Source organism: Syngnathus floridae, chromosome 10, assembly GCF_059516105.1.
Source record: "Syngnathus floridae isolate MCC-2025c chromosome 10, RoL_Sflo_1.0, whole genome shotgun sequence".
Lineage (NCBI taxonomy): Eukaryota > Metazoa > Chordata > Actinopteri > Syngnathiformes > Syngnathidae > Syngnathus > Syngnathus floridae.
Window position 1 is genome coordinate 5287753 of NC_142422.1, and position 27153 is coordinate 5314905.

A 27153-nucleotide genomic window follows, 5' to 3' on the forward strand; every position below is an offset into this window, starting at 1 on the left:
GCTGTCTTTATCTGTAAAGGCAAACTCGATAGGTGATAAACATGATAAGAATAAGCATGAAAAAGTTATGCATTGATGAGTTTATTGTTTTTTTTTTCAATTTATAAAATAATTTCTCTTATTGTGGTGAGTCGTGCATTTGGGTCTAAACTGGTAACGTTCATAGCAGATAGATGGAAAGACGGAGATACAGGCAGATAAATAGATGGACAAGCAGATAGGCAAGTACATTGAATAGATTTCATTTACCCTTACCTCTCACTTTTATAGGTCCTAGGTAATAGTGGTTTATAATATATGCTACACATAAAAACAGTAATGATTAGTGCTGAGACAGTGATTATCAAATCCTTGAAGGCCACTGTGTTCAGTAAACACTATGAAAGCAGAATACTTCCTCATAAATTTTTACAAGAGCAATGCCCGTCACTGTCAGATAAGACACTCCTGAAGGTTCATGTGTAGGCTACATAAGATGTCACACCTCCAGCTTCATTCTCTCTGTCAATATGTAACAGAGATCCGCTATATAGTTCATCCTTTATATCCCAAGGACAACACAGCACACCGCCATAGATAGATCATGAAGCTCACACTCCCCAACTTGGGCCTGGATGACAGGATACCGTCACACCAGCAGCTAGAGAAGCTGGAGCAGGAGGGATCTGGAGACAGGCAGAAATGGGACAACAAGGCACAGTATATGCTGACCTGCGTGGGATTCTGTGTAGGACTTGGAAATGTCTGGCGCTTCCCCTATTTGTGTCAGAGTCATGGAGGAGGTGAGTGAGGACTTGGAGGAGCTTCTTGGCCTTGCTAAACTGAGGCAGATATTCAACTCTACAATATAGTTTTTTTTTTTGTGTGATAGATAGATGATAGATAGATGAATCCCATGAGAACTTTTTCAAATGTGAACTAGTACAATTTATAACCTTAAAGACTCTAGAGGAATTTTTGGCAATGGCAGACAGTACATGTGACAACAATTTCTGTCACATATTTCATATGATGGTTGTCCTCGGTGAAAATAAGTAAATTACGTAGTAAATTAGTAAATGTTCTATCTATCTATCTATCTATCTAATCTATCTATCTATCTATCTATCTATCTATCTATCTATCTATCTATCTATCTATCTATCTATCTATCTATCTATCTATCTATCTATCTATCTATCTATCTATCTATCTATCTATCTATCTATCTATCTATCTATCTATCTATCTATCTATCTATCTATCTATCTATCTATCTATCTATCTATTTCTCTATCTAAAACATATTTAAAAAAGATATATATATATATATATATATATATATATATATATATATATATATATATATATATACGTATATATATTATATATATATAAATATGTTCTGTAAAATCATATCACCTTGATTTATCAAGTAGCCTATATTAAGCAATGAGTCAAATCTAACAAAATGATGAAATTCCTTTTGCGTGTAGGGAATCTACTTTCTAAATGGAGCAGCTAAAATATGTTTTTTTTCCCCTACTATATTCTAGTTTATTGAGATGGTTGAGTTTAGGTACTAGGGATGAACAATTTTATCACAATTGTGGTCTTTAACAAGCTCCAGTGAACTTTCACACACCTATATAATTTGTTATGTAATGTTTTTAGTTTGCGTTTTCCGTCATTATATTGCATCATATTTTCTGACGACTGAGGTCTTTAAAACAAATTTCCAATAAAGACAGCCCAATCAAATTATTTCAACTATGCCTTGAGCAATAAATAACAATTTTCAACTGAAGTGCACTTACAAAAAAAGAACCATATCATGTTATTGCAGTATGTATCTTACTGAAATTATTTTCCCAAGAGGCGTTAAATGAAGCTGCTGAATCAGCAAAATGTATACCCTCACTGTGAGATAAGATGTTTTTTATATTCCGTACAAAGGCTGGTATTCTTGTAAAAGCGCACGTGCTCTCTTGAGTCATTCCATATCATCATCTCTATACGACAGGATGTAAATAAAGATAAAAGTGTTCTTCCCTGCAGGGGCTTTTATGATTCCCTTTCTAATCCTGCTGGTTCTGGAGGGAATCCCGCTTCTGCATCTGGAGTTTGCCATCGGTCAGCGTTTGAGGGGAGGCAGTTTGGGAGTGTGGTCCTCCATTCATCCTTACTTGACCGGCATCGGTGAGCGTCATTCAAAAGTTGTACGAAGAGGCCTTCGGGGATATTAAACAAAAATGAGTTTGCAGGTATCGCTTCCATGTGTGTCTCGCTGACCATCAGCTTATACTACAACACCATCATTGCTTGGATTCTTTGGTACTTCTTCAATTCATTTCAAGATCCTCTCCCTTGGAGCTACTGTCCGATGAATGACAATTTAACAGGTATTCAATTAAATATTTGCACGCACAAAAACAAACAACAACTTCAATATCATGATTGCAGGTTTGGTTTCGGAGTGCGCAAAGAGCTCCCCAGTGGACTATTTCTGGTACAGAGAGACTCTGAACACAACTACGAGTATTGTGGATGATGGCGGCATCCAATGGTGGACCTTGTTGAGTCATATATGTGCCTGGTCTGTGCTCTACGTCTGCATCGTGCGGGGGATCGAGACAACTGGCAAGGTACTGCATAGATACGATGTGAAAATTGGACTTTTAGATTCAGATTCAAGATTCAAGAATTTTATTGGCCATGTTTGAGCATGCCAAACAAGGAATTTGACTTCGGTACATCTCAGCCTCTGTTTTTAGTTGGAACATTTTATTTGAATTAGTTTAATCTAATCTCTCTCTAATTTTTAGTGTGACTTTTTAAAATAAAACCAATTAAACAAAACATTTCTTTTTTGCAGGCTGTATATGTGACTTCGACTCTTCCGTATGTGGTGTTGACCATCTTCCTGATCAGAGGATTGACGCTGAAGGGGTCTTTGAGTGGACTCAAATTTCTATTCACACCTGATGTACGTTTTTCATATTTAAGTCTGCCTATAATGCATAAAATAATCCATATGTAAAAAAACTAATTTTTCTGCATATTATCACAATATGGGCATCCCTTCGTCTTTGTGTAGTTTACTGCAAATAATTTAAATTCTTCCAGACAGGTTCCAAGAATCCCACTGATATTAACCAAAAATATTCATGATGCATTGCTTCCAATCTCCAGCTGTCAGAGTTGGCGAACCCTTCAACGTGGATGAACGCAGGTGCTCAGGTCTTCTACTCCTTCTCTCTGGCTTTTGGGGGCCTCATATCCTTCTCCAGCTACAACTCGGTGCAGTAAGTACATTCCACGGTTTTGAAAAGCCACGCATGTACAATGACCTATCATCATATGTGTGTGTGTTTTCAGTAACAACTGCCAACAGGACGCGGTGATCATCTCCATCATCAACGGCATCACGTCGGTGTTTGCCGCTACGGTCATCTACACCGTCATCGGATTTAGGGCGACGCAACAATTTGACACCTGCATTAATGAGTGCTTGCTATTCAAACTTTCTGACGTCCACGTTGGTCCTTTCTCCAAAGCTCTTGTTTTACACATGTCTATTTTTTAGGAACATTCTGATGCTGCTAAACACATTTGACCTCCCTGAGGGAAACATCATTGAGAGCAACTACACGGAGGCTTTACAGCAACTCAATGCAACGCATCCTGATGTTATTCAAGGGCTGACTCTGGGAATTTGTGATTTAAAAACGTTCCTCAGTGAGGTAAGAATTCAAGTTTGAAGATGGCAGCTTCTTAACTTGTTGCTAAATCGTATCTGTTTTTTATTTTAGGGGGTCGAAGGAACCGGTTTGGCGTTCATCGTGTTCACGGAATCCATCACCAAGATGCCCTTCTCTCCACTTTGGTCCGTTCTCTTCTTCATCATGCTCTTCAGCCTCGGCCTGTCCTCCATGTTTGGGAACATTGAAGGCGTCGTGGTACCACTCCAAGACCTTAAGGTCTTTCCGAAAAAGTGGCCCAAAGAAGCCGTGACCGGTAGCTGACACACATGAATATGGATGGATTCTTGGTTATTTTTTTGGAACTAAGAATCTTTTTTTTCTCGCTATTGCTTAGGTGTGATATGTGTGATCTGCTGCTTGGTGGGCCTCCTTTTTGTCCAAGGCTCAGGGAATTATTGGCTGTCTTTATTTGACACTTATGGAGGATCAATCCCACTTCTGGTCATTGGATTTAGTGAGATGTTCGCAGTTGTTTACATATATGGGATTGACAGGTAATTAAAATAGTCTCATTTTAATCATTTAATAGTTATTACTGTATTTAACATTGTGTTTGTCTGCTCAGGTTCAATGACGACATCGAGTTCATGACTGGACACAGACCTAACATTTTTTGGCAGGCTACATGGAGATTTATCAGTCCGCTCATCATGATCTTTATCGTAATCTTTTACTTCATCACTGAAGTTTCAAAAAAGATCTCTTACAAAGCCTGGAATCCGGAATATGTATGTGTATCAATATGTGTCTGGAAAAATTTTGAATAAGGATATCTTAATCTAACTCATTATAATCTGTTTTCAGGAAAAATTCCCAACTCTGGAGGAGAAGTCGTATCCTTCATGGGTTTATGTGGCCATCTTCGTCCTGGCAGGCATTCCCAGTCTTGCCATACCTCTCATTGCCATCTTTCAATGTTTAAGGGCAAAGATGACAAAGAGGTCACAATTCTCCACTGAAATGAATGACGAGCCCAAATTACCGCTTGCATGATAGTCTTTGATGGAATCCATTTAAAAAAAAAAAATAGACCCCTATTACTTCCAGCGTTGTGAGTTGATCTGTCAATGTGTATATTGTACAACTAGTTGAGCTTTATAATGTTATAGCTATTTGTCCAGGAGGGGGCAGTACAAAGATTTGTTAAGTGTAAAGTATTTTTGAGGCGTGTGAATACAGTACAATAAATATGTTGCAGTTTGACCTTACTGTTCTTTATTTTTTTGTAATTCAGCAATCGTTAATCTTATCTTGTTTATGTACTTGTATAAAAAAAGTTAAATCCTTTACTACCAGGATGTGATGTTTTTAATTGTATTGTATTAAATGTATGTAATAAACCTTTGTCCACATTTTGTTGCAGTTTTATATTCACATTTTTTTAGGTTAACACTACTTATAGTACTTTGTTATCATTTAATGAATATACTCATGCAATGTTATGTTACATTACACAATAGATTGCTTCATCCAAAATGAATGCATAATAACATTTTTAATTTAAAAGTCATTTGATTAATTATTGCAAGGAATACATTCCTGTTATAATGGAACTGGATCATCTTAAACCCTGCACCCTGCAGCGATTGCTCACTTGACTCTGTATTACTCCTCGTGGTATAAATTAACGATTTAGCTGAATAATAAATGAAGGAAAAGAGAAGCCTCTCATTAATTAATGAAGACATGAATGTATAACAGTATATCTTTGATGCACAGAAAAAAAAATGAGAAGAGCTCACTGGTGAACTACTATTATTTTATCAAACATCGAATTTAGCCTCCAGGGAGAGAAAGAATCTTATTAAAGTCGTTTGAAATAAGAAATACCGTTGAGGCATAGTCGGGACTGTTTAACACGTCAATCAAAATAAATCAGATTTATAACAATGTGATTGTGGTGACACAGTTGGCACTCACTAGGTGTGACAACTTAACATACAATTTGATATGTGTGTGTGCATCCACATGAGTTGGAGCAGTCACACAGTTGTCCTTTTTGGGAAGTGGGCGGACGGTGACATTGTGCTCCCCTCGTTGTCACGTGCTGTGGAATATGCTGGCTGCTTTTGTTGTGCCACTGCCTGTTCTGCTTTTCTGGCACTTTCATACAATGGTGCACTTGAGCACCGGGATGCTATTAAGCCTTTCAGACTACTACAGCTTGAATTCCAGCTCTCAGGAAAGACAAACATCCCAATGTAGGATACATGGCACAACACGCATCGTCAAGAAACAGCAACAAGGATCAAGTGTAAGACCGGAAACAAGGTGACTCACCTACATTTGACTTTTTTAGGCCGCATTTGTTCAAGAGCAATTATAATCATGTTGTATGACTGAGTTCTGTTTGTAAAAAGAAAAAAAAATGTTTCCTGCTTTCCAATGTGATGTATAGGAACTATTAGATGACACAATACGTAGAGCAACAGAAATACGACCTGATATTAAAAAAAGAATGTGCACATTTAGTGACTTTCCGGTACGACTTCCTCGGGCTAATGTCAAATAATTTATCAAAAGAGATTACCGTCTTACACAGGCAATGTCTCAGCGAGCCGAGTCCTCCCAATGTGGCGGCGTTGTGGTCGAGTTGGAGCCTGACGACATCAGAAATGCGAGAGCCAAAAAAGCCAGGAGCATACCAGGTGAACTCATCTTTGAAGACAAATGAAATATATTGGCCAGACTCAAATATATACATTTTTATGCATTTCTTATAAGGTTCAGCGCTTATCTACCTCAAGGGTCCCAAGTTCCTCATCTATGTCAGTGGAGCGTTGTCAATGTGGGTAAGAATCATCTCCTGCATACACACGCCCCCCCCTACAAACACACATGGAACAAAACACAGACAATACACTGTGGAGCGAGGACATAAGATGGTAGTACGCTAATTGTCATTAGAAGATGCTGACTCCACTTAACGCTCGATCAATTTAATGGGCAAGGAACTTTTTACTATCAGTTTTAAGTGGGTGCTGCGGTTTTGGTTAGCAAATACCGTAAAATGCTCGATCATCTTAATGGGCAAGGAACTTTTTACTATCAGTTTTGAGTGTGTTGGTAGGTGCTGCTGTTTTGGTTAGCAAATACTTTGATTACATTCTCTTATAAGCATCCTTGTAAACTCACATATTCTCTTTTTATGTGACTGAAGCTAAGACTGCTTCTTGAAACGTAATGACGCTCATTTGTGTTGTGTTAATCAGGGTGACCGAATGTGGCACTTTGCCATCTCTGTGTTCCTGATTGAGCTGTATGGACGTAACTTGCTGTTGACTGCAGTGTTCGGCTTGGTGGTGGCCGGCTCGGTGCTCCTGCTGGGAGCTTTGATCGGGGACTGGGTTGACCGCAATCCCAGGAATAAAGGTATGCGGCAGCAATTTCACACACCCCTGAAAATTTTACCATGCATTACTGTGCATCAGACAAGCGGATGATAAATCAGCGCATCTCAATCTCAAGGCTGTGCCGTCCCGCTATGTGGTAAATTGCATTCCCCTTCCGGCGTCTCAAGTGTAAATCACTTCCTGATTTGATTTATTCACTCAAAACCGGCGGTTCAAAGCCACCTACATCTGGTTCAGGTTAAGATTTGTAAATGAAAATATCATCCAGGCTCTGAGCGTTGCCTTTTTTTGTCTCTTTTCAGTTGCACATGCGTCTCTTTTCATCCAGAACATCTCAGTGACAATTTGTAGCATTGTGCTCATGTTGGTCTTCTCATATAAGCAAAGGATTGAGCAGATCTGGGACGGCTGGCTTACTGTGAGTACACCCGGCGTCCATTCACTCACTCATATTCAATAACGGGATAATGGCTGTGATTATTGCTGTTGTTGTTGTTTCCCTCTGTGCTGTGAGCTTGTTGCTGCAATCCTTCTGTGCTTCCATAATAACATGTTGCATCGCAAAACTTACACAAGGTGGTTTGTTATACGGTGGTGATCGTCCTGGCAGATGTGGCAAACCTCGCAAGCACCGCGCTGACCATCGCCATCCAGAGGGACTGGATCATTGTCATCACCGGTTACAACCGAGGCCACCTGGCCGGTAAGACGACTCGCTCTCGCATACAGTCGTGGTGGGCACGCATTAACCTCAGCCTCGTCGATTCTGACAAAAGGAATGAATGCCACCATGAGACGGATAGATCAGGTGACCAACATCCTGGCACCGCTGGCGGTGGGGCAGGTCATGACCCTAGCCTCCAACGTAGTTGGTTGTGGCTTCATCCTGGGATGGAACCTCGTCTCTCTCATTGTGGAGTTCTTCTTCTTGTCGCGGGTGTACCGCATCGTGCCCGCTCTTTCTATCAAACCACCGACGGTGGAGGTGGACCAAGCCAATCTGCAAGGGATGGACCAGAGAGGAACGCAAGGTATGAGAAAAATGTCGGTATATTTTAACTGCCTTTTCTCGGACTGACTTCATATTTGTCAACAGGTGAAGGTCAAGTGGTTCATCCTCTGACAGAAAGTAACAGCGATGCGAGCCTTCACCTGAAAGAAATCACCAATCTCCCACTGTGCTTCCGGAGGTTCCGCTGGCTGGTGAGCACCTGCAAGGACGGATGGAGGTCTTACTATCAGCAGCCGGTCTTCCTGGCGGGAATGGGCCTGGCGTTCCTCTACACCACCGTACTGGGCTTTGATTGCATCACCACCGGCTACGCCTACACTCAAGGCATAAGCGGCTCCCTCCTCAGTTTGCTGATGGGCGTGTCGGCCATCACTGGGCTGATGGGCACCGTCATGTTTACGAGACTGAGGAAGACGTACGGTCTGATCAACACTGGCATCATCTCCAGCTGCCTCCACCTGGGCTGCTTGCTCTTGTGTGTTTGCTCCGTCTTTGCCCCCGGCAGTCCCATGGATCTTAGCTTGCTCATGCCCTACTTTACCTCAAACTCCTCCTCGGAGCTTGGAGAGATGGCGAGTCAAAGACAAAAACATACGTCTCCGCTGAGGGGAGGCAGCAATCAACCACTTTTGCCTGACCGCTCCTCCATCCACTGGACCAACAACACTGTGCTTTTTGACAACGTGCCCTCCGGTAACGCGCCGGAGTCTTACATCTCCATCATCTTCTTGTTCATGGGGGTCATCACGGCACGCATCGGTGAGCGGGCACGGTTTAAACAACACTCGGCATTTAATTTTACGGGGTACATCCACCGTTGAACATATTGTTTTCCTTCTTGTTAAATGTCACAATCAATACTCAATCTGTCTGCCAGACCTTCTGGTTAAATGCAAAAAATCTCTGAATTGCACTGAATAGCAACATGATAAGAAAGCTTTTTTTTTTTTTTTTTATGATCTTGTGCTCTAAAAAACAAAAGCAGTTCTGAGGATGTGGCAATAGCTACCAATTTGATCCAAACTGACCACAGGTCACAATTAACTTGCCTCTGTCAGAACGTTAATTCAAAAAAAGCCTGCATTACTTGGCTTCAACCAGCAGAGGCGCTGTTTAGTCAGTCTCAACTAGCACATAAGAATATTTGATATATAGTTTGGGATATTATTGTACGAGTGGTCGTTATGATGCACACATTGGCAATATTTTCAAGCCCTGGTGTCACTTGTGTTCCAGGTTTGTGGTCCTTTGACCTGACAGTCACCCAGCTGTTGCAGGAGAACATCTGTGAGTCCGAGCGAGGTGTTGTAAATGGGGTGCAGAGCTCTATGAATTACCTGATGGACCTGCTGCACTTCATAATGGTCATCTCCGCTCCACAGCCGCAGCATTTCGGCATCCTAGTTCTCATTTCTGTGCTTTTCATCACCACTGGACACACTATGTATTTCCTGTATGCGCACAAAGCCAAGAGAAAACGTCGCCAGGCCACTTAAAAGGGGAGACAAAGGCCACAAATGCAAGCATGAGATGCTTTACCAGCTCTGAGTCCGCTCTGACTACGTGCGATGAATGTCTCCCTCCTGTTCCGTGACTTAGCCGTTCATTTCAGCACACCACAGCCAGAGTTTGTCTCACCTCAGCTGCTTCCTCCCTGCAGGGCCTGCATGTGTTAAAGCAGCAAACCAGAACTCAGGTGCAATAGAATGGGAGCAACACTGTATCATGAATATGAATGGCCGCTATAAATGCAGCAATGAAACCTCCAGGGGAGATGTCCTAGTGGAATTTACAACGAGCCTCTATGCGTTTGTAAACCCCATAGGATTACTGCAATGAAGCTTTTAAGGCTTCCGCTATGAAAGTGGATGGATAGTGACTTTTTTTTTTTTTTTTAACCTGCACGTACAAAAGAACTGCTGTTGTGAGGAAAACACTGATGCATTGAAAAGAAAGACATTCGTTATACAGACGGTACTGATCCACCCACTTGGAAATATTCCAGGATTTCCAATAAAGGAAAATAAAGGGAATCACGCATGAGATCATGTGAAATAAAAGTAAGAAAGGCAGCTGCCTTTTTAATGGATTTTTTACCTGATTTATTTTGCTGTGCAGGAATCAACAAAAAACACAACACCTACAATGGCTTGTGTATTTAAAATAATTATTTTTCAAAATGTTTCAAATCAACAGTGTCACTTCTATTGACAGTGTTCAACCACACTTCAAATGAACCGACCATGACCTCACTGCGACAAAGAACACAGTTGGCCGTATACGCCTTGGGGATTATTTTCTGCCACTCAATGTTTTTATATGGCCTTCGTGTACATCCCACAACCAGCACCACCTCTGCAATATATTTGTATCATTTTCCTGTGACCTCTACATATCGCGTGTTGTCACTGTTCATTATAGACTGATATGATAAGACTAAATACATAATAAAGAATTTTAAAAAGGACATTTGTCTTGACATGATGGCTATAACAACAGAGTTGGAATGGAACACCATGGAGACCCAGTACGGCTTAAATCGTGAGCATGTTCCAATTCATGTTTTATTGTTAGACTCTTTTTTTTCCTTTTTGGCATTACAAGCACCCTTCTGTTGGGTCATCAGAAAAAATAAATTAAAAAAAGGCTCATACATCTTTAGCTGCTTTTTTGTCAATTTCTATTTTTTGTATGATTGCGCAATGTTTTGTACTAATTTTTAAGCAGTTGGGCTTAAGCGTGAAAGAAAGGACATCAGAAATGATACAGAATGATGTCCATAATTTATCATCATCTAAACTGCAAAACAGGGTTCAAATACTGTATTTGGATAGGAATGAAAAAGTGCAACAAGCAAAATAAGCTTTCATCACTTCCTTCTCCTTCTGCTGCAGGCCTACAGCCACCCCAATGTTTTTCATGCTATTCCCTGATTACCTTGCACACATGAACACGTTTGACTTTAGGGCATTCTCACTTTAAAATTCGTTTGCTTTAGAAACTGGGTCAGTGGTAGCACACTCAAGGCTGCATTTGCCTGACTGAGAAACTAGAAAAAGTGCATGTAAGAACAAATAGTAGGCTACACTGCTTTTAGTATTCAAAGTCGATCACATCCTTTGTCACCTTGAGGCACTATCTCGTCACACCTCTTGAGCCAAATGCCCACTAGATCGTAACAAGTCATATTACATAACTGAGCCTGCAACTGGTTATTAATTATTTAGTTCATAAAAGGAAAAAAAGGCAATTATACTATCGTTCAAAGGTTTGGGGTCACCCAGGCAATTTCGTGTTTGCCGCAAGCGTTTTCAAAGTTTTTCCTAATCATTCGTTAGCCTTTTAACACAATTAGCAAACACAATGGATGCTGGAAATGGGCCTTTACACACCTATGGAGATATTGCATTATTATTATTTTTTTTGCAACTAGTCATTTACCAAATCAATAATGTATAGAGTGTATTCCTGATTAGTTCAATGTTATCCTCATTGAAAAAATATTATTTAAAAAAAATAAAATAAATAAGGACATTTCTAAGTGACCTCAAACTTTTAAACTATACTGTATGTGGACTGGACAGTTGAAAGGGAAATATTTACAGTTGAACCAGGACACCAGAAGGTGCAAATCCAGAGCCAAGAAAATCATCAAAGATGTTGGCTACCTCAACAACAGACTGTTTTAGTCAACTCCCCTCTGACAAATGCCTCGACTCCTGCAGGGCCACGACCTGGAGACTGAGGGAAAGCTTCTTTCCTCAGGCCGTCAGAACTCTTCATAGATTTATATAGTACCTGATCATTCTAAACAACTAAAAGGGGAAAGATGTCAAAGAAGCAGAGCAACTGAAATCCTGGGCCCTTTTTCATTTGTCACTTCCATGAGTCAGCACATTTAAGACGCCAGTATGACGGAATGGCCTTGCAAGGACCCAGTCAAGCGTTTGCTGCTGACTGCAGACAAATCAATAGGACTCTAATAGATAAAATGGTCATATGGGAAAAATGAATGCCCTTGGTCATTCCTTTAATCTCACAGTAACCCTAAAAACAATGAGCAAAGAGCAAGTTTCAATGATCTTTCCAGCAAATGAATCAAATTAAATCACTATTATGCCCTTTATAAGAATATAATACAGCATGGAATACGGCTGCAAGCATCTATAATTCTAATAATCGATTCATCTGTTGATTATTTTATTTTTAAAAAGTTTTAATTTCTTTTGCCTTATTCAGAGACATCATTATTTAAAATTGAACAAATTTATTTTGATGTGGGAAATTATACAAATATAAATAATATAAATTAAAATAAATATATATTAATTCGCGAATAATCATCCTTCTCTGATAAGCACCCTGTCCAGAGATTATTTTGTAACCTTATCTCAAGAGTAGTAAAAATGGTTCTTTATAATTTAACAACATCCTACATGGGAATTTGCTTATTGTATTGTGTGCTTGACTGAACAAGTGTTTGACCTTCCAATACAAAGCACCCTGCCCAATCCTGAATCCAGACTCTCCTGCATTCAAGGGATTCTCCAACTTCCTTTTTGGGTGTGTTTGGCTAGCCAGATGTTTCCTGAACCTGCCCTGTTCCCAACTCCCCCCCTCCGGTAGTGAAAGGCAAGGGAAGGACGAGACGAGAGCGCGTCATTGCTTTTGTACGCACGCACCTGGACTCTCTGGGATTTTGCTTTCAGTGACAACCGAGTCTTTGCAAGTCAGCTCCCGGGCGCCAGTTGTCCTCGCTATCCCAGTGATGTCGTGGGACTGCGGTCTGAAGTACATGTTCTCCGTGTCCCCTTCGCTACAACCGAGCAGCATGTGCATCCTGCATGATAAGGAAGAACTGTCCAGATTAGAGATGGTCCAGAGACTGGCCAAGGATGGTTGCCGCTTCTTGCAGAATCACAGCAAGGGCCCAGAGAGGACAAATGAGGTGAGTGACACAGAACAGTGAGAAACTTTGGTAACTCAATTATGTTGATGTCGAATTTGAATGCCTGCTGCTGCTCTCAATGTGAATTATGTCATCAGTACAATTTTGGTATTTATAAAGTTGGCTCTTGAGTACAATTTGTAATGATACTCTTTGATATTCTTATATGTTAGTTCACAAGACCAATGTACAGCAAATGTACTCAATTCATTTGGAGGTGGCAGGTGGAAAGAATTTTGAAATGATCTCGATCTCAATTTTTTACATCACAAAAATCTGCCGTTTGAGCTGGTTGTGCGGTAAATACAAAACTTTTTTTTTCCTCATTACACCATCCACTCGAATCATATCTTGTAAATCCATTCTGGTTGTCTATAAAGGTGATAATCATAAAAAGTCAATTTAAAAAATATATATACTTTTGGGGTATGCTCAGATTTGATCATTTTGTTATTTTTGTGTTGGCTTAGTCCATTAAATAAATTTCAAAATATTTCTGAAAACACACCAGAGTTGGCAAACAACACCGGATGACATCATGTAATATCAAAATGGCCACTGATTGGTCGAAATCATGGCGCGCTCAACTTCCTGCTGTCTGAATGATTACGCTAATTCGACTATGCCACAATGGCAGGAAGCATTGACGCAAGTTGGCCAGACCACCAAGCGGGGACATTATGTGGCTTCAGGGTGGAGTCCACTTTGTCAGGTCCTCGACCTTTTCTCCAAACACTAAATCTCTTTATCTGCGGTTATTCAACAGAAAGACAATTTGTCTGCACAATGCCTTTACTAATCTCTACGTAATGACATGCACAAAAAAATAGAGTCTCAATAATAGAAAGTGCACCAATGTACTATACATATATTTACAGCATGTCCATCATAGCAGATCTTAGTTAATACTTGACATGGGAAATATAGAGATTATCTAGGAAATGCGGTAGTTGACTGTAATCCAATGATGTTGTGCACATACCAGCCATGTGACTCATATACATATCTAAATATGGGCATCAAAGAGCTTAGAGTTCCCAGATGGCAAATGCATGACTTTGGCAGTCCAATGCACTCTGACTGTTATGCAATCACTTTCAATCTTGTTTAGTCTTATTTCCCAATGTCATTTTGATGGATATGGCTACTTGGAATTGCTCCTCTTGGCAAATTCATGTGCAAATATTTTGCATAGCGTGCACACTGGTGATTTGATCAGAGGCTTCAGCAAGGAACCAAATCAACATCAAATGCTTTTTTTTTTTTCAAACTGGTGTTTGAGTTTGGACCAAATCTGAGCCGTGTCAAGACTGACATCTTCCAGATAGCTTTTGAGTGTTCCTTGCTAGCATCACGAAGCAGACAGGGTCCCTAAGACAACGGAATGCATCTGGAAGGGAGAAACAATAAAACATTGAAAAATCACATGGCTCTAAAAAAAAATCTGTTTACTCTAATAAGTCCATTTTGGGGAGACTTCAGAGCGAGACGAGTGTTGGGCTCACGTCAAGGTCTGGACTCCAGAGAACTGATTCTTGTTTTACTGAGTTAACCACATGGCTCAGTGAGTGTCGTAGTAGCCGCAGCATGAGAGTCGGATCAATATTTCATTGTGAGGAAAGGTTTGTTTGCATATTGAGCGGAGCAATGCTGGCAAACTCACTTAATAGTGATCAAGTTGCTTTGAGAGCAGATGAAAAAATCCTTTTACTTATGGATGAAAACAAAGGGAGCTCAAGACTTGCACTTGCTATATTTATATGTTGCGGTAACAATGTTAATGTGTCTTGAAGCAATGCTTGAACGCTTCTGTGCAAAAGGCAATTAGGCCAACTAAAAAAAAAAAAGGATCCACTACCAGGGTGTCTGCACAGCTAATTGCATCAACAGAGACAAGTGCAGCACTGACTGACGGGTGAGGGGAGGCGGGGCTTTGGACCAGTGTAGGATGCGTGTGCGTGCACCATACAGTGAAATCCTCATTATGGCCAATATCTGTGATCCTTCCAAACCTGCCTTTTGTCAAGTGGTTTATAATCTTCGCACAAGCTCGAACAACAAAAAGACATTTGGGGTTTGTATGCAGCACATCAGTTGACTTGGGTCTGTTACCATGGCAATGTGCCTCACAAGTAATGTTTTGAAAAGAGGCAGTATATCTGAGGTATTTAAGTGAAAATAAATTTAACACACCACAAAGAAGTGCTGTTACTGAGCCTAATGAATTTGAATCACCAACTTGATAAAATGAGGCAGAATTGCAAAAATTGTCGTGCTTTGTCGTTCTGAAACCGGGGCATGGTATTCAATTGTCAGCTGTCAATCAAGTGGCACTGCTACAACGTGAAAAAAACGCACCAGCCCAAAGCCCCAGTCTGGCTGTCAGGTTGGACGTTTTTTTTTTTTCCCCCCACCCTAAAATCAGTGTTGTGTGAAGGTGTAATGTAACACACAAGCATTCTCAGTAGAAAAAGTAATATACAGATATTGCTGTCAAACAACGGGAATTTTGTGTTATCATTACATTTTCAATCTTTTTTTATTTATATTATATGAACACCATTAAAACAAAATATGCTCTAAATTTGATTCCTGATCTAATGTTTGTAAAAAGCAGCTCCAGTCGTTGAATCATAAGCCAAAAAATGCAATGTTCCTTTTTAAACTACGTCTTCCCCAGACAGATAATTTTTTTGGCACAACACACTGATAATTGTTGTATACATTATCTCTGTGTAACTAATTGCAATGTTGGAGTTTGTGCGCCTTTGCCACCCACACTGTCTCGTTAGCTGTACAAAAAGAGGACCTGCCTGTCTCCCTGAATGAGATTTAAAGATAGAACAGGGGGTGACCTTTCCTGCTTCAGATTTATAGCAGATTGGGTGACTTGTCATGACAAATCTAGATCTGAAATCATATAGACAGGTAGGAGACAGCAGACCCCGAAGGCACCAGTCATAATTTAATAGCGGCGACATCAGGAATCACTAATTAAAATATGTATGAGCCACTTATGTTAATTTGTGAATGGGCTCCTACTGATACAGCCTGAATAATGATCAGTGGAAATTGTGCTTCATTTACAGTGCAGGCTTTGACACAGCATTGTGATGGAAATCAGTGGTGATTTGTGTTGCTTGAAGAAGGGCGGGGGGGAGTGGGAGTCGCCTTGGTGATAATACAATCCCTCCCTCTCTCCATCTCTCATGTCCAGCCTGTCCAAAGTGACGAGGCAGTGCGCGTGCAGGAGCAGGGCTGCTGCGTTCTGGTCCTCCGGAGGATGGCGTCACAATCAACGAGGGGAGGAGGCAAGCGGGAGGAGGCGGCGGTGGCGGGGAACCGGAGGTAAAGCCACTCCACAAATCTCTGCCTGCCTCTCTCACTGATGCTTTCTCCGCCTCTTGTCATTCTCCCTGGATTACTCTGACAACTGCTCATATAGGACCGTGATACACGGATCTGAACAGAATGAAACTGTGAGCCTTCCCGTTCAAGTCGTTCGGGGAGAGGGACTTGTTTGGACTATTAGTGGGTAGAGCGGGGCACAGGACTCTGGATGGCAGCATAAAGGGGGCATGCAACAGTAACCACGGTAACATTGCCGGCGTGAGGGCAAGGATGAGCCTGCTGCGGGATGAGATGCTGCTGCTGCACGCCGCCTTAGTGGAGCAGGAGGAGGATGAGGACGAAGATGAGGAAGGGTCAGAGGAGGGGACCGGCGGCAGCAGCAGCAACAGTACCGGCCGGGTAGAGCCGTCCACTCTGCCCACATTTGACGTGCCCTACTTCCGTTACATTGACGACGAGGGCACGGAAGGCGAGGAGGAGTGGAGCAGCGGTCGCTCGCTGTCCTCCATGGATGAGGACTCGTCCTCTGACTCTGTGGTGTCTGACAGGTACACGGTGGTGTCAGGGACTCCGGAGAAAATCCTGGAACACCTGCTGAATGACCTGAAGCTGGAAGAGGACCAGCTGATCACACAGGGCAAAGACTCAGGTCGGTGGTTAACCCCCCCCCACACTTCTGTTTTTGTTTGGGTTCCTCTTTAGAGAACATATCTGAGTATTTAAAAATGCATAGTTAACCTTATGTGTCTGTGATGTCATTATTGCGTGTAAGAATTTGCAAGACTCACAGTCAAAAGTTCTGGGTTCTAATCTCGGCAAGGACATTTTGTAGGTTTCCAAAAATATGCATATTAGGATATAGTGTCGCCCGGCTGGTGCAAAAAGCACAAGTATGTGAGCACTTGATAGCTCCCTAAAAGTCTTATACTGATACAGCCAATGGATGCCACAATACAACAAAAATCTACATGAAGCTCCTCAGTTAACACCAAGATGCCACAAGATGGCACAAGGGCAAGAAACTTTCTCTTGAGAAAAAAAAAACAGCAAATAGCTGAGTTTCAGGTCCTGCTCACCCTTGGATGTCACCATTGTTTTTTTTTTTAATATCCTCTAATCAAAGGCAATCAATGTGCAATTTGGGGAATAAGCTTTTTCATACAGTCAGCACGCAAGCATATCTTTACAACACACTGTCAACAAATGCAGCTGCTTCGCTTCACCAGGTACTCTAATAATAATGTGACACTGTTGCCAAGGCAGAGGAAACTCTGTTGCTGAAGCTCGGAAGAGAAATAGTGAATAAGGGAGACGCGGGAGAGAGAGTGAGAGATTTACATACTTTGATTCCTGGTAAATGGTAGTGGTCACATTTGGTCTGTTACAAGGAAAGCTCCTCAATGAGGAATCATTACTCATTCCGATGAGGAAGTGAACGAAATTGATCTCAATGCTGTCTCATGGGATTTGTTGTAAGCCAATTGCTGGTGCAAAAATCAACAAACAGCAACACACCATGCACATGTATTGACAAAAAAAAGACACCGACCTTTAAGTTCACTGGTCTGTGTTGAGTAATGATCCAGATGTGTCCACCATGAAATGAGAAAATGCGGGGTGAGGTCCCAAGGTCAAAGAGCCACACACCTACAGTAAAAAAAAAAAAGTAATGAGGCAGCAATTGATGTCATAGGTGTCAAACCTAAGGTACGGGGGCCAGATATGACCCGTCACATCATTTTATGTGGCCGCGAATACAAATTTTGCATTGACTTTGTGTCATTACTAAAATTACAAATTGTTTTCACTTTGTTAAAATGGAGATATTGCTAGCAATTATTTATTACCATCCATCTTTTGAAACCATTTGAACAATGCGGCCCATGACAAAGATAAGTTTGATGCCCTTGTTGTAGAGGAATTCGGCAATTCTCAGTAAATTCTTGCAACCTGTAACGTTGTAGGTGAACTTTCCCCTTTCATCAAATTGTCTCACGTCTAATCATCAGAATGTGAGGAGTCAAAATACACATAATATTCAATATAATCCTTTGAATTGCGAGTAAAACACAAAAGACTTCTTACTTTAAAGGCTCTGACGTTGCCTTTTGCAAGATCTCCGTATATATGAGGCTAATAATCACAGAGAGATTGTGAAGGAGTCAGGAATTGATCCTCTGCCAGCAGCACAGCATGATTTTTTTTTCATATTTTAGATGCACGCTGCACACAGACGTATCTTGAAAAGAACATTTTGTGTTCAAAAACTCAAGATGATCCAGCTAAGAAGATTTGATGTTTTTCCCACATGGAGAATGGCTGCTTGTTGACAGCTGAAGTTGATGAGTGACGCATTAACATGCTTAATATGAAGGCTGTGATAATCAATTGTATGTGTACGTATTGAAACAGAAAAAGGATTGTCAGCCTAATTGATTCCACGAATGATTGAAATAGCGGATCAGTAATTGTGTGATGCTTTATTATATTAGTCATGGTGTGACTCCACGTTTAAAGTTGGAGTACACAATCAAAGCAGGATAAAAATTAGGACTTAAAAACCACAACAATCCAAATGCATTTCACATTTTTCCTCATTGCTGAACGATTTTGTGAAAATAAAAAAAAGAACAAAAAGTCCTTGGCTTGGTTTAATTTAATCGATCATACATTTAATATTTTTCCACATTGCTGTACGATTTTGAAAGAAAATAAAATAAAATAATGAAAAAAAAAAAAAACAATACCAAAAAAAACGCCTTTCTGTCGCACGATCAGTCAAACTCCATCATGGTTTTCGAGTCAACCTACACATTAACGTGACTGGCTTATCAGCACATTTACAGGCTGAGATGGTTATTGTGTGTGCCATTGAAGATAAAGCTATACTCGGGCTTGTTTGGACTCGCTAAGCTAAATAGAAGAAGGAGAATCCTCACCGGGGCTGAGGGAAGCCATCATCAGAAGCTCGACGGACTTCCAGCATCCTCACTGAAATGTCTCTCATGTTGCTCTCCTTTGAAATAACTCCATTTCATAAATGAGTCATACTGGCAGCGATATGTACTTTAAATGCTTCAGTAGCACTGAAAAATGTCCAATTGCGTTCTAATGATGCGTTTCTGTCAACAGACACACTTTTGGATGACTTTCTTCTGACCTATCCAGTGTTTATGTCAACTGGTGATTTATGTCAAGCTCTTCTGGGACAATATCCTTCAATAAAAAACAACGTTAACAAGTTTAACATGAACACTTGAAGCCTTAACCTATCCTTACTTATTGCTGCAAGCGCTGCCGATCGAAAGAGGACACAAAGGAGATTGTGGAGAGGAAACAGAAAGTGGCGCACGTGGTGTCACAGTGGCTACTTCTCTGCAGGGACTTTCTGAGAGAGGACGAGCATGTCAAGGTGTTCATGAAGGTAGAGGACAAAGGTTGACACCAAAAAAAAAAAAAGATGTCTAATGAAGAGAGACTTTTTCTTTCAGACTTTGTACCGCTACATGCTAGATGACCTTTACGAGCACCCCGGCTTGCAGAAGGATTTGAGGGAGCTGCAGAAGCTCTACCAGTTGCACCGGAGGCAGTGAGTAACATGATCAGATGATTATCAAATGAGTTACAAACGATATCAAAAATGATCTGCTAAGGCAAGTACAACTATGAAAGATTGCAGGACTGAGAGGAAAGCACATCACACAAAGGAAAAGCTTCTTCTTCTCTCATGAATGCGTTCTTTTAGAGGCTGGCAAGGAAATGCAGTGTTCTGGGCTTTTGTGCATGAAAATATGAAAGTCAGGGAGCCCTTTATGCTGAATATCCATAAATCAAGGGAATAAAATAAAAACGAGCTGACGGGTGAATGACAGGTTTATGTACCTTGACGAGAAGGAAGAACATGGCAACGTTGAAGCTTCGTGTCATACAAAACATTCCAGTTGAGAAATTCGTTAATAATGCAGCAAAGTGCAAACATCAATTTTGAGAGACATTTTGGCAATAGTTTTTGGTGATGAAGCTTTTTGATGTTACTACGTTAAGCGAAGGACGCCCCAGGGCGTGCAGCGCAGGAAGTTACCCAAGCGAGGCTGCAATTTTAATAGCCACATTTTGGCACACTTTCTGTCCTTCCGAGATAACGAGCGAGCTCATCTTCAATGGAAGCGGCGGTGGCTCATTGCTACGTCTCATTTCGTTGCATGAAAATGTGCGAGGAACAAGCTGCAGGTTCATCAAATTATTCGGAGCTGTTCAAAGAAAAACAGATTTACAAACGTGCACACACACACATACACACACTAATGTGTGTTTTACACTCTCAACCTACATTGAGCCAATGAACAGGTTTTTTTACATAGCGGCAATTTAAAAATAACCGAACATAGCGGCAATTTAAAAATAACTAAATGAATGAATGAATGAATCAATTAATAAATAACAAAATAACTAAATAAATAACATTTAAATAAATAAATAAATAAAATAATAAATAAATAAATAAATAAATAAATAAATAAATAAATAATAAAACAAAAATCACTGCTACCACCAAGCACAAATGTCACAGAAGATTGTATGTTTGCTGGGATAATCATAATATTTATAATAATTTTTTACACATGGTCTGAAATGTGGATCTGTTCAACCCAATTCAATTTGGTTGATTATATTTTCTGCTCTCTCGTGAAAGAACATTGGCAATTACTGTATTCTGCACTAGTTTGGAGAAATTGGTTTAGTAGTTTCGCTATATCCTGCTCAGTACCAAACAAACACAACCTCCTTGGTGAAGGTGACAATCCCCCAGCTGACAAACACTTTGCCATGTGTGACTGCTTCTCCTAATCCCATCCCCGGACCGCAGCCTCCAATCAGAGTCTCCCTGGGGAGTCTCTGTCCGCCTGCCCATTAGGATCCAGTGCAAATGGTCTCGCTTGATGCTGCTGCTGCTTTTTTTTTTTCTGCCAGTGACTCATTCTCGCTTACATCCAGAGAGGGAGACCCACCACAACCAGTACACTTTGTGTGGGTGGCACTAAGTGACATACTCTACTATTTATGGCCTTTTTACAATGAGGCCCATTGGGAGCGCAAAATTGGCTGCTTTGTGCTGCAGAACGCAGACTAAGCTTTTCCGTGCGCTCCTCAAAGCTAAGTAACTTAACCTCGTTACTTCTCCCTAATTCTTTCATAAGGCTTCCTTATGATTCAAATTTATATTTTGATCATATATTTTCATGAGGCCAAGGACAGCTGCTGTCCGGCCAGTAGGTCCCTCAGGATCGGCTTTGTGCCAACATGCCTATTGTGATGCAAAGGACCCTAATAGACAGGGCCAGCTCGCGTAGCCATCCATCAGGACTAACTGTGGAGAAGAGGGTGAATAAATAAAAAGGTCTTGGAGGGGAAAAAAAAAATTGCTTTCACCTTCTTGACATGGACTTGAAATAATGAAGTGAACCCACAACACACATAGACTTTGATTAGACAGTGGGAAAATAAACAAGCTCCACTTCACGGGCTATATAATAATAATTTTGGGTCCATGTTAGTTGGAGATTATTATTTATCTATTCTTTTTTCTTTCTTTCTCAGCACGGTGGAGGAATATTCACCTCAAAGAAAGGTGAGTGAAGATGATGTAACTAAATGGGCCATTCTCTAGAAAATGGACTCTCAGTGTTTTATTTCCCTTCTTCCAGAGCAAAGCGCTATTCCACCAATTAAGCCTGAAAGAGAACGGAGTCCTGTCCAAAGCCACGCACAGACAGACCAAGCAAGGTAAAAAGACACACGCATTCCTTACATCGTAGGTTGTTCCTTAAAACGGTTCTGATGAGGCATGATCCTCAGCAGAAGCAGCACAATGGGAATTCTCGCGGGGAGTGAACGTGACAGTTAGGCATGCACATTCCTGAGTTATGATCCGGGTGCGAACAACAATGCAAACGCAGGTCGCTACAGCATGTTGTGCTGTCAGGAAGCCTCTCAAGGGAAGTGCTAATTTAGTGATCGTGACAACTACTGTGTTTGAAAACTAAAAAACACAAAACAGCGTGCAGTCCCTGGGATGTGAGTGAGAAAGATTGCAAGTGGTAGAACACTGATGAGAAAAAAGGCAGAATATCAATATGACATTTGGTCTCAAGTAAGTAGAACACAGAAATTATGGCAAGGAAAATAAACTAATACATTTATTTTGTGTTTGGGTAGATCTATGGTTGTCGTATCTTTTATACCCAAAACTTAAGACAAAATATATCAGGTTAAAGGTTGATGTACTATTTTTTGACGTACTATCTTTTGGAATTTACAACCAATTAAAAAAAAAAGACGTAATAAACATACCTGTTGAGCAATTTTGTATTGCTTCTCTCATCTGCCTGAATTTTATGTTTGCCAAGTTGTTAGCAAACAAAGAGTGATCAATGTAGTCTGCAAGTCCAACCTACAAATAACCATGAGTTTGTTTATTTATCTATTTATTTTGTTTTTATCCATCCATCTAATTTTTTAATTTTAATTAATTCATTCATTTATTTTTACCTTGTCAAAACACTCCATCTTTGCAGTACCTTGTCATGTTTACATCACAATGGACTCCTACCTGAGCATGAGGGCCCATCCTGGAGCTGTGGCTCAGGACTTGCTACAAATAGTGGCTGAGAGAATGGGTGTTTCCCAGAATGAACTGGCGCTGGTGGCCGTCACATATACTGGAGGTAAACACAACATAATACTTCATTGTCTTCCAATCCAGTACAATACTTGTATCAAAATTGTGACTATTTACTATTGTGTATATTATGTGCAATAATTGTCCATTAGCCTATTAAAAGGGGAAATTTGATTTTATACATGCTTTGCCATATATTGGAGCCAAGCATGAGGTGCCAAATTGTTCTACAGTCGATCAATAAACAGTTAAGTCAGTGTCTATCTTCCTCCAAGTAGGGGTCCTACCTCTTGTACACGGCTTGACAGAGCTTGGCTGATGTCTGCCGCTTGTGATATCCATTTTTTTCCTTTCCTGTAGGCAGACTCCTTCTGCAGCCTCATGACACACTTTTCTCCCCTTCCCTGCAGCCAGTGGGAAGGCTGCATGTTTGCAGAAAGGATCTGGGTGAAGTCCTGGTAGGGAGAACATCGGTCATCAGTCATCTCACAATACAAATATGGCTGAACCATCTTGAAAAATAATTCAAATGCGCTAGATTTTACCAAATGAATAAATAATTAACTAGTACAGCATTTTTTCCCTTCAAATTGCATTTTGCTACACAACGAGTTGAATTTGATAATTACTATCAATATTATTTTTTTTCCAGCCCCCAGCGCTTTTAAATCATTATGAAAATTTAAAAAAAAAAAGTGTTCTAATATACTCTCTTCAGACTAAGGTTGTATTGGTAGGAATATTCTAACACTGAAGCATAGAATTATCTAAAATGGTAAATGACCCAAATTAAGCCATGAACTAAGGTGTAAATAATTTATTAGGTGTTTGGTACATCCAGTACAGTATGTCTCAAGACTAGTGCAAAATGTTTTTTTTTTTGCATCCCTCCTCAGAACCCGTTCACAGAAAACTCAAAACTGCAACAAAGGACTGCCCATATGCTTAGTTTAAACACATGGGATGTTGCTGTAGCATTCAGCAACATTGACTGGGCCATGTTTGACTCCATTCACGAGGTTTGTACCAGAACCTGACATAATTTGCTAGGGTTGTCTAGAAATATCCCTTGCGACCTCATCCTGCCTCATTCATGGGCTGTGTTACCGTTTCTTGCAGCAAGAGCTGATCTACTTCACCTTCAGACGTCATACCAATGGAAACCACACGGCGGCGCTAGAATTGCTACTTCAGCGCTTTAATGAGATCCAATTATGGGTGATGACTGAAGTGCTGGTGTGCACTGCCCTCTGCCAAAGAGTACAGCTCATCAAGAAGTTCATCAAGATAGCTGCCCAGTAAGCATCCGTCTAATCATTGTATTTCCTCAAATAATGACCTCCAGGCTAATAAATGAACCAATTAATTACGGAATGTATTATCTACTTAAATGAACATTGTTCCTCAAATAGACACCTTCCAAAGACAGGGGGGTGGGGGGATGCCCTACTTCAGGGGAAAGGAAGTTGGAAGTATTTTATTAGGTATCAATTGATGTACATACCATTGTTAAATATATATTGTATTTAATATTTTAACTTTTAATTTATACATCTAAAGCCCACAATGTCCCACCTGATCTCTGCTGTTGAACAAATGTAGGCCAAATGTGAAAAAGTGCAAGCTGTATCTGGCATACGTAGTTGTGGTAATGCTGCCCTCTAGTGGTTTATTAATATACTGCATAACCATGTTTGCTCTGACCACTAATTGTGCACTGTATATCATTTGGCAGCTGCAAAACACAGCGGAATCTTCACTGTTTCTTTGCAATTATAATGGGCCTGAACACTGCTGCTGTCAGCCGCCTCAGTCAGACGTGGGAGGTAGAAATCACAAATGAATAATATCCATATTATTTCTTTCTCTTCTTGGCAATTTTGTAATGCATGTAATGTCATTTTTATTCCCTCAGAAAATTCCTGGGAAATTCAAAAAGCTCTTTTCTGAGCTGGAGAGCATCACAGTAAGTAAAACAATGTCTACTCTACACAAGTGCAGAAAAGTTAGTTTCAGTACAATACTTGTTTTTAGATGCACCATACAGTATGAAAAATTAATTGAGTGTTTCACTGACAATAGGATGAAAAACAGAAGCACCCATGTGCATGCACATCCCACATTTCTGTTTTGAAAATGTCTTCATAGGATCCCTCGCTGAACCATAAAGCCTACAGGGACATGTTCAAGAAGATGAAGGCGCCAAAGATTCCCTTTCTTCCTCTGCTACTTAAAGGTACCACCATCATTATCAACACGGAAGGTGTCTCAAGATACTGAGACGACACCTCGCTCTCTCTCTTGTAGATATTACGTTCATCCATGAAGGCAACAAGACTTTCCATGATAATCTGGTAAACTTCGAAAAGCTGGTAAGTCACGGAAGGGACACGACGTTAACTTTCAAATCACACTGATTTCTGACACGCTGATTTCTTCACCAGCACATGATAGCAGACACGGTCCGCCTCATCAGACAGTGTCAGAAAGATCATTTGGGTCAGTACTCCCATTTTGTGCCAACCTGTGGCAATGACATGATGAAGAAAAATGTTCTCCTCTTTCACTCCTGCAGGAAATGGCATGAGCCCAAAGAGCAACTCAGACGTGCGCGCTTACATGGATAACCTTCACATCATCGACAATCAGCAGACCCTGTTTGAACTGTCGCACAGGCTGGAGCCTCGGACTTGAAAGCAAAGACTTACCGTAGCCTTTTTCAAACACTCAGGACCATGTCAGCAATCTGAGGTCACACAGCCGGACGACCACAAGAGAGAGCTAGTCAATCAGGAAACACTCGTCTGACACAGGAGACAAAGACAAGTGTTGTTTTTGTTACCGAGTCTATTTGTAAAGGTTCATCCATTCAGACATAACATATTATTTATCTGCAGCCAACTTGCAGAAGTCAAAACTGTTGCTGTTACTCTCATGTCTAGCAGGTGGCAGCATTTGGCAAACGGATCTTTGAGGTTTTTGAAGCGACTTAAGGCACATTTGACATGAGATAACACAGGATAACTGCAGCTTTGCTAACAAAAATAGATGAATAATATTAACTTTTGAAGCAATGATGCAAAACTGGACAATTTCCTGATGATTTCTCAAAGCACACACTTGTTTAGCCAACGAGACAAGACAGGTCCTGATAAGAAGGTTCTTCTATTCAAACAAAAGCAACAGCTCATTTTTAATTGCCTCCTAAAAAGCAATTATTTAGCAGACAGCTAGCTACTATAATTTATTATGATGGCAGAATGATGATGACAAATTAAGAGTATTTTAGTAAAGATGTATTTTGTTATGTGAGTACAAAAAAAAATCTGCAGTTGGTTTTGATGGTTGAAGAACTGCAGTCATAGCTACAAGAAGAACGTTCAAGCCTTGTCGGTAAATTAAAAATCCTACTCCAAGTTATTAGTCTTTGTGCTTAGGTAAGGACAAACAGTTTATGGTATTAGTGCAGAACGTTAATGTAACAATGTGTGGGTGAAAAGTCAAGTTCATTAGTACCATTAAAAAACAAATACAAATAACATTTAAATAAATGCTGTGGACAATCAGTATAATTAAGCAGCAGACAAACTCATTTGCATATTGTACTCACTCAGAATTCTTTCTTCAGACTGCAATATAAAAGTGCATCGTTGTCTTCGGAGTGCTACGAAGCCACAGTTGACCATCTAGTCTCGTTTACATGTATAGTGTTGTGCTGTAGGGAGAAGATAGAGGTGATATTAACGGTCTCTTTAGGGGAAAATGTGAAAATGAATTTCAAGAGGTTCTGCGTATATTTAGTGAGAAGTCATGAAAGAAAAATACATTTCCTAACTTCAAACAACTCATTGCTGCTGCCCTAGATGTATCTTGAGTTCAGACTCGGTAGAATGTATATTATATTCCATTTATTTGTATATTTTCAGTCATGACTGTTACACAATGCATATTTTTTTGTATTTGTACTGTATTCATAAAAGAATGTTTGTGCATATCCTATTTATTTGTTTCAGAATAATTTATTTCGATCGTCTCAATTTATTCAGTTAGACTTTTTTGACCGGTCT

At 40.4% G+C, this 27153-nt stretch overlaps 4 protein-coding genes and 1 long non-coding RNA gene across 6 annotated transcripts in view; 3 read left to right on the forward strand and 2 right to left on the reverse strand.

The window, feature by feature from the left end:
• Positions 1–1010, reverse strand: part of fhod3b (formin homology 2 domain containing 3b) — a 63161-nt gene extending 62151 nt beyond the window's left edge. For both annotated transcript variants that reach the window (XM_088388443.1, XM_088388442.1), the window contains exon 1: positions 485–1010. The gene's annotated coding sequence lies outside the window, so the exon portion shown is untranslated. The remainder of the gene's footprint in view (positions 1–484) is intronic.
• Positions 415–5083, forward strand: slc6a19b (solute carrier family 6 member 19b). Its single transcript, XM_088388451.1, has 12 exons — positions 415–782; positions 2038–2178; positions 2244–2381; positions 2443–2624; positions 2855–2965; positions 3172–3284; positions 3358–3486; positions 3566–3722; positions 3792–3996; positions 4078–4237; positions 4309–4471; positions 4548–5083. The coding sequence occupies exons 1-12, from the start codon at positions 584–586 to the stop codon at positions 4734–4736; spliced, it is 1887 nt and encodes a 628-aa protein (XP_088244577.1). The 5' UTR covers positions 415–583; the 3' UTR covers positions 4737–5083.
• On the reverse strand, positions 1471–18056 carry LOC148392084 (uncharacterized). The gene is made up of 8 exons (XR_015861135.1): positions 17957–18056; positions 12791–12948; positions 9648–9771; positions 9446–9559; positions 7668–8096; positions 6485–6569; positions 6274–6401; positions 1471–2210 (listed from the first exon to the last, which is right to left on the reverse strand). It is a non-coding gene; the product is annotated as an uncharacterized LOC148392084 (long non-coding RNA).
• On the forward strand, positions 6289–10441 carry LOC148392085 (ferroportin). Its single transcript, XM_088388452.1, is given in 8 exon segments — positions 6289–6391; positions 6468–6535; positions 6956–7115; positions 7399–7514; positions 7673–7812; positions 7814–8127; positions 8193–8867; positions 9345–10441. Coding segments are annotated over 8 exon segments (1836 nt in total). The 3' UTR covers positions 9605–10441.
• Positions 12819–27085, forward strand: rapgef5b (Rap guanine nucleotide exchange factor (GEF) 5b). The gene is made up of 18 exons (XM_088388448.1): positions 12819–13056; positions 16274–16404; positions 16956–17056; positions 19540–19618; positions 19687–19831; positions 19899–19996; positions 22006–22036; positions 22113–22191; positions 22983–23132; positions 23447–23544; positions 23983–24105; positions 24206–24384; positions 24822–24912; positions 25002–25052; positions 25235–25322; positions 25394–25458; positions 25531–25585; positions 25662–27085. Exons 1-18 carry the CDS (start codon positions 12877–12879, stop codon positions 25778–25780), a joined length of 1863 nt encoding a protein of 620 aa, XP_088244574.1. The 5' UTR covers positions 12819–12876; the 3' UTR covers positions 25781–27085.
• Positions 27086–27153: the final 68 nt, after the last annotated feature.

Excerpts from the sequence above, each read along its gene's own strand:
- slc6a19b (XM_088388451.1), top strand. The coding sequence starts at position 584 with ATGAAGCTCACACTCCCCAACTTGGGCCTGGATGACAGGATACCGTCA. Across the intron at positions 2,625-2,854 it reads GGATCGAGACAACTGGCAAG|GCTGTATATGTGACTTCGAC; the intron begins GTACTGCATAGA and ends TCTTTTTTGCAG. Across the intron at positions 3,285-3,357 it reads TCCAGCTACAACTCGGTGCA|TAACAACTGCCAACAGGACG; the intron begins GTAAGTACATTC and ends GTGTGTTTTCAG.
- rapgef5b (XM_088388448.1), top strand. The coding sequence starts at position 12,877 with ATGTCGTGGGACTGCGGTCTGAAGTACATGTTCTCCGTGTCCCCTTCG. Across the intron at positions 19,832-19,898 it reads ATGTCAAGGTGTTCATGAAG|ACTTTGTACCGCTACATGCT; the intron begins GTAGAGGACAAA and ends TTTTTCTTTCAG. Across the intron at positions 24,106-24,205 it reads TGTTTGACTCCATTCACGAG|CAAGAGCTGATCTACTTCAC; the intron begins GTTTGTACCAGA and ends CGTTTCTTGCAG.